Below are 16,891 nucleotides of genomic sequence, written 5' to 3' on the forward strand. Positions count from 1 at the left end.
GGTCCTCTGTCCCCATGCTTCAGGTCTGAAATTTAAAACTGAACATTGTCTTTATCTCTTAATTTTCTATCTAATGTCCTTGTCCTGCTTTTATTATTTACATTTATAGTGAGTATGAAGCAGGTCCCGTCCTGATGCTGCTTTCAAACATCCGCTTAGATGGGAGGAGTACGAATACACCCAATTATTCTGACTCGGGAGTGCTCATGCTTTATTCCAAGATTATGCAAGTGTCATCACACTATTTCAATAGACTCAAAGATCATTGCTTGCATTCCCTTCCTTAGCTGCTTTTTCTGCTGCCTTTTCTGCATTCCATGGCATTTTCATATTCATATTAATTGTATTAGCATTACGATTGGATTTATTCAGGTGTAATTGTCAGTGATGGTCACTTTCTGTAGCTGTCAAACATTCTTGAGAGTGACGTGAACGGTTCTCGTATTATGGTGTGAGCAATTTGACGTGAATATTGTAAGAGCATCGTCTTTTCCTGCAAATGAAATGCGTTTCCAAAACAAAAAGGCTCCTCTCTCCCTTTAAATCTCCCGTGACACTAAATCTAGGCAGGGGAACTGGTCCCATCTGAGTTGCAAATTTATGCTTGCTGAGCTGGTTTTGTGAGCTCAGCTAAGTGTGATGAAAGCCACTTTGCTACTTCATTCCTTAAGAACGCTTCATGCTTAGTCATGTTTCACTGCTGATGGGGAGCCGATTTTAGGGAAGTTAGGCGAGACACCGGTACTGACTGACTGACCAATACGCGGGTCATCAAGCAATGATGACGCATTCAAATGGAGGAGTTCATTAATTCACAGTACATAACCAGATTGTAACATGTTTGCGATGTCTGGACGTTATTAATGATAAAAGTTGAACATTTTGTATGTTGATTTTGTATTTGCTGAGAATGAGTCTTTTTTGCAACACTTTGAGGAAAAGTGAACGATTATCTAGTTAAACCTTCATCTGTGTGTCTGCTTCATAGCCGACATCCTGCTGCATGTATACTGAATGAGAGTTATCAGGGAAAGCTAGACGTCTATTCTCAGACTCTATATGCACCCAGATAGCTATTATGGGGAACCTCGCCGGAAAATGTGTTTTTTCCGGCTCCTGGGTTTTCCCCTTTTCATTTAAGCCGTCGTTTCCTGTGGCGAATACCTCAGTAGTGATTACACCATTAAGATCTGGGACAGTTCCCATGCTTGAGACGTCTGTAATCACAGATCAAGTAAACGTAGTTGAGATGCAGAGCAGAGAATGTTGCTGTAGTTTTTTTTCATCTTTTCCGTCTCGTTTGCCCATTGTGTGGATGATGAGTCAGTCAGGTTGCAGTAGCGTCATCCACTTTATCACTTCATCCAAGATGGCAATTTACTTTTTTTTTCTCCCCACAACTGTTTTGTCGAGGTCGCGTAGCTAACCAGACCACAAAATTGGACAAAATTGTGGCTCTGACCATCTAAGTTCATCAGCAGCAACGTACATCATCACTTTCTATATAAACAAACCAGGCACATTATCTGCCGTCATAAACCACCAATCCTCAGTAAAGAATAATGAGCATTAGAGTCTACTGCAGGATGGGCAGCGTGCTGGATAAAGTTTGTATAGATTGTGATATAGATGGGGTTGTAAAACATATTTCTGTTGAATTGAGTCCACCTCACCACGTACGTGTGTATGTACGTCACACGCCCATGCCATAACGTTGCTGCAGCCGAGCTAATGACAGAGGAGGAAACCCGTGTGGACGGCCAGAGATGAGCAGATAGATTCCTTCTGGAATGTTTGGAGAAAGGAGGGGTGGCAGACAGGAAGTGGCATGGGGTTAGATTTAGCCAACAAGGTCTGTGTGGGTGTCGGGGGGGTGGGTGCCAGCTGATACACCGGCTGATTCATGCTGATTCATGAAGGCTCTCCGTTGGCTTTCCCTCAGGAGTCCAGTCGTGATGACTTTGGGGATGACTCCATAGAAACATGCATCCTACAAAGAAAGTGGCTGCACCTTCATGAGCAGGAAAAGAGAATTTGTTGTTTGCATTTTAAAAAAAAGTAAACGTAACATATTCCTACCCTGCCGGAAGTCTGATGAGTTTAGCTCAGGCCAAACTCCGATTAAGGTGTGTTCACGTGTGAATGTTCTTGTGACTGGTTTCACAGCATTCCAGTCGGATCACTCTGCTGGGCCAACAAGAAGTACGATTTCCATGCAACCAAAACCTGCCAACTAGGCTTGGAAACAGTTAGACGTGTTCTTCCTTGGACGAGAGTCGCTCCCGCCCGTCGTTACTCATTTATCAGCTGTCAGACTTGTTTGGATGGATCGCCTCCCTCCACGCTTACAAAGGTTTTGATCTTTTAAAACAAAGTGAGTTGAGTCTCACTGCAAGGTTTCTGCTCATCAGGCTGCTTGACTGAAGCGGTTCGGGTCGTGTGCGTGTTGACAAGGCGTGACATAGAAAACAGTCTTAGTGGAGTGTGCCGTTTCTACAACAGAGAGGGCTCTGTGTACCTACCTCTACATTTATACCATAGCATGACTCTCTCCTCTTATTTGCCTTCTCTCCCACCTGAGACATGAGCAAACACATATTTTAAGGAAGGGGGGGTTGTTGAAAAATAGTTTACTTCAGATTTAAAGGGAGATAAAGGAAACTTCCACATCCATTTGATCCTTATCACCTCCCTCAGAACAACAAGCTCCCCAACTTCAGCATTTTCTATTTAGTTCTCCTCATCTCGTCTTAGATATCTAATAATAATAAAGTATTCCCGTACTTTAATTAATCCTCGGGGGGTGAAGAAGAAAAGCAAACCAGCTTCCTTCCAGTTGCTCCCTTCTTCAGCCCCATGCTGTGCACTCTTCAGTGTGTTGAACAGATCTAGGATCTGCGTGTGCAACCCTGCAGTTAAAAGTGCACCAAAGAGGTTTTGTTGTACTTTTACTCGTCCAGATGAAAGCAGTGTGAAACAGCACCTGGGTTATTGCATCAGTAAATATGTTGAACAGACTATCAAAAATGATATACTGTAGATGATAATAACACAGAATTGCATGCCGACATTATCGGCTTAAAGAGGTGCTAGCGCTGTAGTTTTAAAGCTTGGTTGATAATTTTGGGAACATGTGAAACTAGATAATCATGCATTAGTACCAACAATGTCATACTAGCTTGGCAAGACTTTGACCTCTCACCTCAAGTTATGTGAATGAAATGGGTTCTATGGGTCCTCACCATCCAAAAAGGCAATTGTTGCAGAAATCTCCAAATGTCAAAGGTTTCAGACACCAAACCACCGCATGAGTTTTTCTATGATATTCGTCAGGGTCTTGGTATCTTAATGTGGGATTTTGGAGGATTTTTTAATCATTTGAAATCAATTCTTGAGGAGTAACATTTTGTAAAATTTAGCACCAAATCTGTGCAACAAATGACATCAACCCCCCCAAAAAGCCAGCAAAAATCAACCCCCCAAAGAAGAGGAAATTGGCCTATTACTATCATTACCTCTTCTCCCCTTCGACAGTCACACACTGTGGTGGTTCCTTTTATTAAATATATTCAGCATTTCAGCACCAACAATCATTGTCTACCTCAAACTAACACTGTCTGAGACAGGGGAGCAATTTCTGTGCGTTCATCTCCAAAATATCGCAGTACACAAATTCCCATGAGCCTCTGCTGCATTTCACTGTGGAAATGTACATACATGTTACTTACCTAACAAATGCTCCTGGTTAGTGTCTTGTATCATATCATGTAAATGAAATGCTAGTTTCTGTAATAGACATGAGATAATAAAAAGAATCAGGTTAACAATATAGTCAGTTCTTTGAGAAACTTGATTTTTTTTTGTCCTTAAGGGTTTCTACAACAGTTCATGTGCGTGACAAAGACGAAAAACGAAAAACAGAGAGTAGTAGTACGGCTTCCACTGCAGTGAAGCAAGATGAAAGGGAAATACATAATTACTCATACTTTTTAACATATTAATCCAAAAGAACGCCTAAAAAAAGTTTTAGGTTAATGTTTCCAAAGTAGAACAGGAGGCTGTTCTTCTCATATAATGTCATATAATAAGCCATGCCTTGATTTGAACATATTGTGTTGTGAAGAGGTGACCTTGCCTTCTCTGTCCTCTGTAGGCGTGTTGATGAGCGAGCTGTCACGGCCGAGACGGGTGATGCTGCTGGTGAACCCACAGAGCGGGAAAGGACAGGCGCTCACTCTCTACAACAGCCACATCCAACGAATGCTCGTGGAGGCGGGAGTCACACACACCCTGGTCATCACCGGTGAGTCGGAGGCACAAACAAACAGAGTGAGCGTATACACAGGACTGTGGAGCCAAAACTATTTAGTTTTATGCAAATAATTTAAAGAGAATAATTTGTATTTGGTACCTTGTTAACACTATTTTATACACATGTTGGCAAAAGAGCCAAAAACTTAAGTTACATTTGTTGGGTGAGTGGGCAGCAAGATGAACTTGTGATTAGTCAATCCAACCGAAGAGGCCATGCATGCACAAGCGTCCTCAAGCAAGATATTTAATCCCGACTCGCTGCACGGGGTCGAAACAAACCCTGGTAATGTAAATCATATCAAAGCAGGCGGTATCTTCCTGCAGTTTGTACTTGTGGTGTACAGTATTTAAGTGACTGGCAAACATAATTCACATTAATAATTTTTACTTCATCACACCCACTTGTGTCAAGAAGCAGAGTAACTGTAATCTCATATCATTCTATCACCTCCATAATTGGTAAAAACCTTGTCAAATCACATTGTTGAACACCGCCTCGCGCACGATCAGCTCTCACAGCATCTTCAAACCCTCACACCATCGTACACAGAGCTCAGCAAAGACCACACAACAACAACAACAACAACACCTCCCTCCAAGCCTCTCTGCAGCCCTCCTCCGGTCTAAATCCTCTTCGTGTTTTCATGCCGTCGCCACCGTGATGCTGATCAGCTGCCTCTGACCCATATGCGTGCAGATCTATTATGTAATAAGAGATATGTGTAAGCACATTCAGACACACATATGGACAAATACATGAACATAAACACACACATTCACACTAAATCCCCCTTTTGCCATGATTTCATATGATCCCGATGCATTCATAATCGCCACTGTAATCTCAACGGGTGGTAATGATGCAGTGTTAGACATACTCACACGTCCCATTATGTATCACGCTCTCGGCCCGATGGTTTCAGTTATTCGCTGGAGTTTTGGGACAGAAGTTTCACTCGCTGTCTGGGTTTGTTCATAATTCAGGGCAGTGTCAGATAACAGACAGACAGTCGTGTCTTTCATCACAGTGGGAGGTGCACAGATAGAGAAAAGGGGGCAGACAGACAGAGACGCATGAAAAATCGTCTTACTGCCACTGTGCTGTGGGGAAACACAAAAACTGAGCTTTTTTTTTTATGATTTCCGAGATCTACTTTTTGACAAGTTAATCCCGGAGAATACATCGTGTTTAATCCACAAATCTACATCTACATGGAAAAGCACGACTACTGGAAGTGAACTCTAGAGACCACAGATAGACAATCTCTTTGACGGATAGACTTTCGAAAATAAAGCGTACTCCAACCTCACCTAAATGACCCAGAATTATGCTTCAGCAGAAGAGTATTAAGATTTTATTTTTTTTACATGCAGTTTAAAAATTCCTCAACAACCCTAATATGACACATGACCCCTCTCAGTGTTGTTGCTCGTGTAGCAGCAGTTCCACATTCTCTTCCCTCGTAGCCAGACAGTTAGCCAGCAATGCTAACATTAGCAGCTAACTTTAGAGCACACAGACGCACCGTTTAACCCATCCCCTCACATTTTCACTTTTGTGCCGTTCATTTTTGAATGCGTTAAAAAGAGTCCGTCTGACTAGGACCTTATGTAACTCATTTGCTAGGCTATCATTTGACAAGTTGTTTGGGTGAAGTCTTTAGCTAATAACTGGGACACAACCAGTTCAACCAATGGGGGGAAAACGTGTTTTATGCTAACATACTTGTCCATAACACTTGCTAAGCAGTGTGTCTATCTGTTCTTGTGTATCATTTGCCTATAAGGCTGGAGGTCACTCGTAGATGTTGAGTAAATGGGACGGACTCATTACTGGATCCTTGACTGTGCAGCAGCTGTGGGCACTGCCAGGGGTGGAGGGCAGATGAAGGATGACTGCACTGCTGTGGGGATCTGATGCAGAGAGAGGGGGGGGGGGGGGGGGGGTGGGTGGGGTGTGGGCTTGCCACTGCATATCTGTATGCAACTATGTGGCAGCAAAGACGACACACGGATTCCTCTCAGGCTTCCTAAGCTGTCTGTCGCACAGCATTAATTAAAAGGGAGCAACAGGCTCATCTTCCCCTTGTGCTGCAACTCATCTGCTCGATTCAAATTACGAACAGATATCGCCTCGAACAACCTCCCCTGTGCTGCTCCTTTTCTTTCTCCTCTATCTTTATTTCCCTCTTTTATGATGACGATCCACGTGCTCTGTTTAGGAATATCACGGCCCATTTAACAACGCCGAGCGTGCTGCAGCTCTGTTCTGTGGCGGGGCCCATGTGAGGATGTGAACACAACTACAGCACGGACAAGGAGGATGTGACCTTTGAAAAAGATCCTACAAAACAAGGAGAAGCAGCTTAAAAATAGAAATTTAATATAACTTGACAAACTACCAAGGTGGCTCAAACCGGTAGTCATAACTTTTTGAGAAATGTGAGAATTCCCATGAATCCACAACACAGTGGACTCTGGAAAGAGCGAGTCTGCGGAAGTTGAAAGCTGTGGGCATTCACAAGGCGGAGGGTCTCTGGAAAGATGCTCCGATTGCATCATGGGAAATGTAGGGTGCTTTGCTCATACTGAGGACACATTAAAACCCGGCTCCAGTGTCCAATTTTAGTAAATGTGGATGTGGATTTTGTAGACGAGTCGTTCCACCGCGACTCTGTGACCCCAACGCAATAATTTCCAGGATTTTACTCGTTTAATGTGGTTGCTTGCGGCTGCTTGGTGTAAATACACTTTCTAAAGTTGAACTTTATCTTGATTGTCGCTCGGTTTAGGTACTTTTTCCCGCTGGCAGACCACAGTGGTCCCATGTTACACTCTTGTTAGCTGATCATGGTTCAGGCGGGGCTGAGGAAGTGTCCATCAGCGCCTGTAGCCATCTCTGGATCTGTGATGTGGCGGGTTTCTATTAATGTCTGTTTAAATTCACAGTGGGGGGAAAGAAATGTACATTTCATCACATATTTTCATCACATCATATATTTTGGTGGTGATATTTGGTGGCGTGCATTTAATGAGATTTAAGAAGGGGTTGTTACAGTGAACAGGCTGCTTTTGTGAGTTGTGGGAACGAGGCTGTGGAAACATGTTCCCAAACTTGGCTTGTCTTGTCGGGGGAAATCTGGGTGCCAAACAGAGAATACATCACACAGAAAAAGTCATTACATATGTCAGTGTAAACATTTGCACAGCTGATTGGTGTTTAACTGTCACCACCTGGAGCTGCCCTCGGCGAGGTGATACAAGGTTAGCACGAGGACAGAGCTTCTCATTACCGAACATGCACTCAAACCATCATGATCAACTTATCAAGTGACAGTGTATTAGCATTTAACCCCCGCCTGCCAGCCCTCAGTCCAGCCACATTCACATCAACGGTGGAAGGAAAATAACTAAAAGTGCGTTTTACAACTTTTAGGACCTAATTATTTAAATACTATTCAAATGATCCACTCAGTTACGCCTCTTTCCCAACATAAGTCTAATGGTTAAAGTATTTTGGGGCCTAATGTTTCTTTGCTTCAGTTTGCTTCAAAGCCTGGTGCTCTTCCTGTGGGCTTGATGGGAAGTCAAGCTGCCAATGGAGCTGAGAAGAAGAGCTACAATGGGAGCTGGCATGTACAAGCAGGGAGGGAGTGGGGAAAGCATTATCTCAGGGGCAGCGAGGCTGGAAATAGAGGACAGTGGTGCGAGTTGTCTAGCTACCGCAGGTGTCGGGTTGTACCTAGAAAACAATCAGGGCGGCTGTTTTGAGATGCCGTGGTGGTGTGTTTTGGCCTTAAAGGGGGGAAATTAAGTTAGTATCCTCCAAAGTTACGTTCTTTAAACTCAGATCTCTTAGTGCCTTAAACGTGCATTCTTTCTTATAGTCAGCAGGGGGCGACTCCTCTGCATATACCGTGGTGCAGGAATGAGTCCTAAAACCTGGAAATGAGTCAGCATTTTAGCACTTCCGGTTCCCTTGCCTCGTAGTCAATGGGTTTTTTTAATGGGATTTTGGTTGGATGTCTCAAATAAGTTCTTTGGTTAACAAGATGTTCTGCGATATATAAATGACGTCATTAATTAATAAATCATATAACAGGTGTTTAGTTGTGCAGATGATCTTGCTGGACACATATTTCAGTATCATAAACCTTGTGCTGCCACATTATTTTCTGGGTAAACATGAATTTATAGTCTAAATCACTAGTGTAGAGTCTTTTTCAATGCAGCATGATGCAGATTTATGAGGTTATGGTCCCATTTAAAGTAAAAATAGACAGTATGCTTTAGGGTGTGCATACCTTTGACCTAAAGCCAAAAACCAAAATGGCGACAGCCAAAATGCTGAACTCGATGCTTCAAAACAACGACCACAGTGAGGTCACGGTTACTAAGTCCACTTATAAAAAAGTTTAGCCTGCCTCATGTAAAATCAGAAGACGTTTCAGTTTTCAGAAGTTGGTCAGAGAGAGAGGATGCCCCCTAGTGGTTAATCCTCCAGGTACAACAATACAACGCTGCTCGCAAATGCTTGTATATTCACACACGTTGGAAAGAAGTCCCATTGCCCAAAACACTGATCTGCACTTTTACTGAGCCCCACAGGAGGTTGCTCATCTTTGCATCTGTCTGAGGACGTTTTGCAGACGTGCACCACAGTCTGTGTCCAGGCTAGTCCAGAGGCCAGTAGAGATCTGCATGTAATGAGTTAGTCACAATCCACTGCCTCCACCCACAGAGAGGAACTCCTCTCCTCTTTTTACTTCCGCAACAGAAGCATATATCATCCCAAGCACGGCGTGGCTCATCTCCGTCCTCAATATTTGTTTTCCTCACTGCGTCGTTTTGCCATTATCAATCTGTCTGATGAGGGGTGTTGCATACTAAAACGTCTCTCAGCTCTCCACACTGCAGTGTCCCTGCTGTACAGCGTTGCTGCCGATGAGGGCTCTCCAATCCCTTTTAGTTCACAGCCTCTACAAAGATAAAGAATTGTGATGTGACTGGACTGATAAGGAGGAATTGATTCTTTTATTCTGCAGATTTAGGGAAGGGAAGGGAGACAGCGAGGCAGAGAAATCAGATCCCTCTCCAGAGGACTCTGTGTGTGTGTGTGTGTGTGTGTGTGTGTGTGTGTGTGTGTGTGTGTGTGTGTGTGTGTGTGTGTGTGTGTGTGTGTGTGTGTGTGTGTGTGTGTTCTTTTATTGGGACACCAACACAAGGGCAGCATTAAAGGGAAGAACACTAAATAAAAGAGACAAATGAGGACGAATATTTTCAGTCTGGAGAAGAAAACGTGGTGATTTGTGGACCTCTAAAAGTGTAGAATCTTCCAAAAGTAATTCATATAAATAAACCAAGTAATACAATACCTTATACTTGACTACGAGACATTTATTTTTCCAGACCCGTCTAGACCATCAGGATGCAGTTCAGTGTGTCTCCATGTTGACTATTTTATCGTACCAATATGGCTAATCTACACTATGTATTGATTAGTAGCTAATAGCTTCCTTAGGGCAGGTCTACCGCATCTTTCTTTATAGGTCTACATTATTAAGTGTTGCTATATCTCAAATGTCCACAACAACTGTTTGACTACAAGTTTTTGTGGCTCAAACTGACAAATTCTTTGTATGAAAGCTGATGTTCTACCTCAGTCTAGTCAAAAAATATCAGCAGCAGAAATATCCAGTCAACAGATTGTGATTCGAGTACCAATAAGTCATACGTACTGCATGAAAAACACCTCTGCTGGCTGTTTTCTGCTCTGCTTACCACAACGAGCAAAACAAGTATTCTTTGCTGCGATAAGTCACTATTATTCTGGGAATATTAATACATTCAACTTGCAGCAGCGTTACAGACAACAATCAATCACTTTGTGGTCTCTCATTCTCATAGAGGCTCTGTGGATGTCGTGTTCCCATCATATTTGAGGATGATGGCTGTTTTTAAAAGTGAAAGAAAATGAAGAAGAGGCCTGGTGTGAAAGAGTAGAGAGACAGAAGGAAAAAGCAGGTGAAACGGAGGAGAGGGCCGTGACTCTTGGGACGGTCCGGTGAGCTTGACTGACTTTGCTTCACGTCTCGCAGCACTCGTTGTGCCCTTTCACCTGCAGACGGAGGACGGGGAGACTGAGAGGGAGATGCATCCCTCCACTCGGCATGATGGGATGATATGAAATCTCATATCACCATTAATCCTGACCAAATACATTCACATTATCCCAATAATCATCAAAGTATGCTTAAAATGTGGCTTAAACATACTGGTATCACTATGCATCTTGTGAAGAAACACATATATTGATTGATATTTGACATAATCAAATAATCTAAAATAGGATGATCATCAGTTCTGATGCATAAATAAAGGATAAATATCAAATGTATTTTTGAATCCTGTCTAGCTAGAAAGCTTTTTCATGTTGCTTGTGATATTTTCCTCGAAACCCAAGAAAAATATTCTTTCACTGATCATTAGATTCTTCATTCCTCATGTTTGCTGAATTGCAAGCCTGTAGAGAGTTTTTTTAAGCACCAAATATAGGACTCTCTCTAGGTTACACAAGCAATTAATTAATTGCAAGTGAACTAATTAAAGATCATCTCTATAATGAATACTAAATTAAAATGTTCTTTCCAGGAAACTTCTTGGAAATTACAGATCCGTAGAGTGAAGCATTGCTGTAATGACTCCCAGATTAATGTGGAGGAAATGTTCGAGTTCGTTAGTTACACTGGTGGAACGACAGACAATCTGTCCAAAAGTCCCTCTTGTGTCGTCCACCTTAAGAGGAAGCCCCGTAGCTAAACCCCACTTCATCACATCCCGGAGCCCAGGATTAATTTGACAGAGTGCTCCTGGGTAATTCAGTTGTTCCAATCTAATTGGCAGCGTGATACGCGCTTCATTTAACACCATATATCAGCTTTCCCTCCCACACTGATACTTGAATTTGGCAATTAGGACTAGGAGTCTTCTGTCAACTGTGATCTAAAACTTTTATCACATCTGTGCCACATTGAATCCTTGTAAATATGCGCTTAGTCTTTTAATACAAAGCACCGTTTGAGGTTCAACTGTGCTTGCTCAATGATTGATGTTATTATTTAAATAAGACCCACGTTTTTGCATCATCTGTAAGTCGAGCCACTGTGTGTCCTCGAGCAAGACACCAAATGTCTCCACACCTACTGTTTGTTCGAGCTGACCTCTGACCTCTCTGTGGAGGGAGGAAGCTGACGGGACACATTTCTCTTTTACGTTTGAGATTTCTTACACAGGAAAGGCGAGCCCTTTACATTTCTGCGTGTGTTTATATGTTCGCAGAGCGTCAGAATCACGCCCGAGAGCTGGTGAAGGAAGCCGACCTGTCGCAGTGGGACGCTCTGGTCATCATGTCCGGAGATGGACTTCTGTTTGAGGTATGCTCGCTATATTCATGGGACACTAAAAGTCTGTCATCGTTATAAACCTCCTGTTGTGTGTCAAGTTGTAAATGATCAATTAGAAAATGTTTCCACATAGAAATGCATCAGAGATCAATAGAATGAGTAGGTGTCTCATCACTGACCTCAAGCAGTCTGAAATGCTCAAAATATGCAATACTACACTAAAGAGTATGTACAGCATACCGTACGGTTAAAACGTTTTATGCTGCTGGTTTATTTCTCACCGGGTTTTTAAGCAGCTGTTTAAGTGGCTTTTTGCAGTGTTGCATAGCGACCATCTGTGTTGAAGTGAAAATATTACATTAAGACCTGAAGTAAGTCTGTTGGTTCGTACTTTGGGGATTTTTAACTGTGACTCTTCCCAATTTAACATGAATGAAAAATGATTTATATATTTTACATGTATTAACTAGCCTTTTGTTAATGCAGTATCAGTGATTAAAGTTACAGACCGATGTGTAAAACCTCAAGTGTTAGTAATACTTAGTTAGCTTACAGGTCGTCCCCCACCCAGTAAATTCAAAACGAGTGCCCTGATATACCTGGGCTGTATTCCAGAAAGCGGGTTTTGCTAAAACTCTGGGATACTCTTGAGTTTTCCGTTCCAGAAAGAGTGAACTTAACCTTTAGGTCTGTGAACCTCCTCTGTGTTGAAATAGCCACTCATATTTATTCTGTTTAAATGTGAAATATGATTAAACCTATTTGCCTCTATGTTCTTTTTGTGCCTGTGGGATTACACCTATATAAAATTGACTATTACTATATGAGTTCCATTGATGATGGCTTTATAGAGTCGGCAGGCACGCGCGTAACTCAGTTTACATCCTCAGAGTTGACTGAACTAACTCAGAACAGCTGTTCTGGAACGGGAAAAAAGAGTTCATCTCCGAGTCGGTCGACTCAGAGTTCAGGGTTAGGTTCAGAGTTGGTTGAGCCTGCTTTTCTGGAATACATCCCTGTTGTTATTATTTGAATTTTAATACTACTTCATCTCAATACTTATCTTTCAGAAGTGAAACTTGATCCACCTGATCAGAGATGTATTTTCTGTGTCTGTCAGGTGATAAATGCTCTGCTGGAGAGACCAGACTGGGAGGAGGCCATCCGGACCCCGCTGGGTATCCTTCCATGTGGATCAGGAAACGCCTTGGCTGCATCCATACATCACTACTCGGGGTGAGCATTTTATTATTATTATTATTAAGTCATTTTTAAGCAGATATGCCAAACATTTGAGCTTCCTGAAATGTGGGATTATTTCTGTCATATATGGTAGTAAACCTGAATATTCTGGACTGTTTGATTAAAGATAAATATTTGACATTTTATAGACTACATGATTCATCAATAAATCAAGAAAATAAATGGTAGATTAATCAATAAAGAAAACAATAACCAGCTGCAGCTCTACACTGTGGATAAGAACATTAAAAGCTTTTGGGAAGTTGCCACATTGTTGTAAACTTATTCTGACTCTATTATGACTTCCCCCACAAATAAGAGCTCCACAGAAACCAGTCTAACCAGTACAGTAACATGCGGGCAGAATCATTCCAGGCGTGGTGCCGAGTTTCATTTGCATGCATAAGCATAGCAGGCGTTACTACATGAAGAGAAATCAGGTTTTAATCTGATTATACAAGTTTCAGAACAAACAATACGTCTTGTCTTGTGTCGCTCTCATGCTGTTATAATGGCCATAATCCCCTGGAGTCATTTATATATCATTCATATATATGTCATTTTATATATATATATATATATATATATATATAAAATGACAGGTATTTTTTTGTCCAGACATACATACTACTGTATGAATCCCACTATATCCTTCAGCTTCAGACACACTGTAGGCCTCCTGCTGCTCTTCAGTGTAAAAAGCACTCATCTCATTTATTAATTATTAATACTTTACTCATTGGAGTGATTGCTTGGAGTTCATTCAGCCAGAACAAAGAACATATAGGAGAAGCTGAAGGACAGAGAGAATGAAGCAAAGAGTACCAGATCAGATTCAGAGGAGGAGAAACTTCACGTCTTTGTTCCCTTATTGACTAGTTTAGTCTGCAGTGAGCAGTAAATACGTATCCTGACGGGACACACATATGACATATCTAAGTGATTGTTGGCATGTAGTGTAAAGCACTTCCAGTGGTTGCAGGACTAGAAAGGTGCTACATAAACGCAACTAACCGCTAAAGTGTCTGAGGTAATAAATCAAGTGAGAAGCATCATCTTTAAAGAGACGCCACTACAATAAGAATTATTTTTGCAAGACAAAAAAACTTTATTTCAGTTTGTGGTGCAGGATTTGTTCTGTGCCGAGTCTGCAGTGCATCATGGCTTATTGTATAGTTGGTGTAATCATGGAGACATTGCTTCTTGTCCTGCTGCAACATAAATGTTCTTCTGTTGCTTGTTTTAAATACTCTGCCCTGTTCTCCTCTGAAGTCACCTCACATGCAGAATTTAAAAACCTCATTAAATGCTTTGAGGCACTTTCAGCTGCGCCAACTGTTTGTAGGTCACATTGGGCTTCTTCTTGCCCTTTTACTGTTGTCATTTTGTATCTCCGTGTATCTTGTTGTTGCTGCTAGGTAGCAACCTTTATGTAAGGCTTTGTGCTGCAGTTTTGTGCTTTTATCCTCATTGGGATTCCTGGCTAAATAAAAAGGGAAAATTAACCAAAAGTTACAATAAAATGTGATTAAACAGAACGCCGTACTCGGATGGGTCTGTCTTCACCTAAAAGAGCCACATTCATTCATCCCCTCATCTGCCAATCAGCTTCTCATCAAACAATGGTCTTCCAGCCAGAGCGGCAGCAACAATGGGAGGAAGGGACCAGACTCTGTATTGTTTACCCTCCTCTCACACTCCCGGGGCATCCAGAATCTCTCTCTCTCTCTCTCTGGGTCTGTCTGGCCGCCGCTGGCTGTCCTGCAGCGGCCCTGGCCAGAGAGTATTCGGTATTATTCCCCGCTGAATGTAGGGTTCACAGAGGCTACGAGGATCAAACCTGTGACAGCTAGAACGTATCTGGTATTATGCAATTCAGTGAACGGGTTCGCTGAGTGAGTTTAATGTGTTCCTGTAAACAAACACAGCGAGCACGAGGTGGAACCTGGTCTGAACGCTGGCGCTTTCTGAAGAGGCAAATGTGACACTTTGATATGGGAGAGTCTCCCTCCTCTGGTGGGTCGCCGACACTTCACCAACCGCTTAAATACAAGGATGGGGTCTGGAAATATACGATTATTTAAACTCAGTTGCCACCTTAAGCGGCTGAAACAAATGCAGTATAACACAACGGTCCTGCAGTAAATCCAACCTTCATGATCTTAATGTAAAAAGTAAAAAGGTCATGTCAAAAGAGGCTCCTGTGACTAATATATTGTTTGTAAGACACAATTACCATTTTATACTTTATTCACAATCCATTTAGTGCAGTGGTTCCCAACCTAAGGCTCAGGTCACGAGATAAATCTGAGGGGTCGTGAGAGGATTGATGGGGTACTAATGAGAACCAAAGAAATAAATCAGGATACACAGATTTGTATTGTTGTGATCTAAGAAGATAAAAAGGGAAATAACTCTTTGGAGGAACTAGACATCAGTCTTTGAAAGCTTCATCTGAGGCAACTAGACTTGCTTTAGGTTTAGTTTAGCTTTACTGAGTTTTTTGTAAGAGGATGGAAAAGAAAAGATGCGAGCAGCCGCATACTTTTCACCAAATCAGCTGCAGCTTCTGAAGGAAATGTAAAAGGAAATAAAGCATATAATATGCAAAAAAGGAAATACGGCTGGAAAAAAGAACAAGGCAGGAAATTATCGCGGACCGACTACTAAAAATCTACATTTACTAACCATGGATCTTAACTGAAACTGTCATTATTGTACCATTCATATCATATGTAGCCTAACTGTGGTGTTTGAATGCAGTTCCATTAAAAATAAGGCAAAATACATCGATTAGAACATGGAATAGCTGTAAAAAACACGACTGCTGACTGAACAGATAGACCAGGACTAATCAAGCCTGGCTGTTAGCCTGCTCCAGACCAGGCTAACTGCACAGAATAAATCTCCATCCTAACTAACATGCCACTGCTTTCATGAAACTGAGTCGAGGCTACATTTTGTGAAACAGCCCTCTGCTCAGCATCACAATGTTAATGTCAGTCTTGATCTGAAAGGTAACATCTACAGCTGTCAAACAGCGAATTAGCGCAAAATGGAAACGCTAGTGTACAAGTACCTCAACATCTAGTACTCGAGAAACTGTACATGGTTACTTTCCGCCACTGAGTCTCAAGTGCAGCAGGCGAGTCGTAAACCTTGTTATTTCTTGACCTTTTTAACCAGACAACGCCGAGAGCAAACGGAGCGGTGGAAATGTAGATGAGACCGTTTGGATAGTCAGACGGGTGCATGGATTCAGGAAGCTGAATATGGAGATATCTGCAGGGCCGCTGCCAGGGAACTCCACCGAGACATCCAGTCTGCACTGTAATTGGCTATGGGGGGTAACAGCAGGCGTGTGTGTGTGTGTGTGTGTGTGTGTGTGTGTGTGTGTGTGTGTGTGTGTGTGTGTGTGCGTGTGCGTGTGCGTGTGTGTGTGTTAGGGGTGTTATCATGGCCTTCCACCCCGTCTCCATCCTCCCAGATGGGGTTGTCTTTGTTGTCTGACTGGCCTGTCATGTCTGAAGGCCCATAAGCTGATTCTGTCCCACCTCTGAGATTTGTCGCTGAGGCCCCCCCCCCCCCCCTGACTCCCCCCCCCTCACCCCACTCCCTTCATATCTCCATGGGCGTCCACCCTCCTCATCCTCCTCTCTGTTTTTACGATTACACGATGAGGTCACAGTTACTCCACTATTGAATAACACTCCTGATATAGCTCACTCCCTGAGACCAACTCACCAACCCCAAAATATTAAGTGCACTTTCCACTTTTTTATTTTTGTATTTTTGGCATCTGCATCTTATTTTTGAAGCTAGATTTGTAACTGTGTCCTTCTAGAGGACTGCTGGATTTGACATCCATGTTTATTAAGGGCAAACAATCCTCAAAACTGTGAGAATTCACTGCTTTTGTCTGTTGTGTGTCC

The 16,891-nt window shown here is 42.4% G+C and overlaps 1 protein-coding gene across 2 annotated transcripts in view; it reads left to right on the forward strand.

The window, feature by feature from the left end:
• The window catches only part of LOC311011599 (sphingosine kinase 1-like), a 32,739-nt gene that overhangs the window by 9,824 nt on the left and 6,024 nt on the right, over positions 1 to 16,891 (forward strand). For both annotated transcript variants that reach the window (XR_014596908.1, XM_084006636.1), the window contains exons 2-4: positions 4,154 to 4,303; positions 11,653 to 11,747; positions 12,838 to 12,953. Coding sequence is in view for 1 of the 2 variants with exons in the window: in XM_084006636.1 (XP_083862762.1) it covers positions 4,154 to 4,303; positions 11,653 to 11,747; positions 12,838 to 12,953 (361 nt within the window). In the remaining variant the exon portion in view is untranslated. The remainder of the gene's footprint in view (positions 1 to 4,153; positions 4,304 to 11,652; positions 11,748 to 12,837; positions 12,954 to 16,891) is intronic.

This window comes from Eutrigla gurnardus, assembly GCF_963514095.1.
Source record: "Eutrigla gurnardus genome assembly, chromosome: 3".
NCBI lineage: Eukaryota > Metazoa > Chordata > Actinopteri > Perciformes > Triglidae > Eutrigla > Eutrigla gurnardus.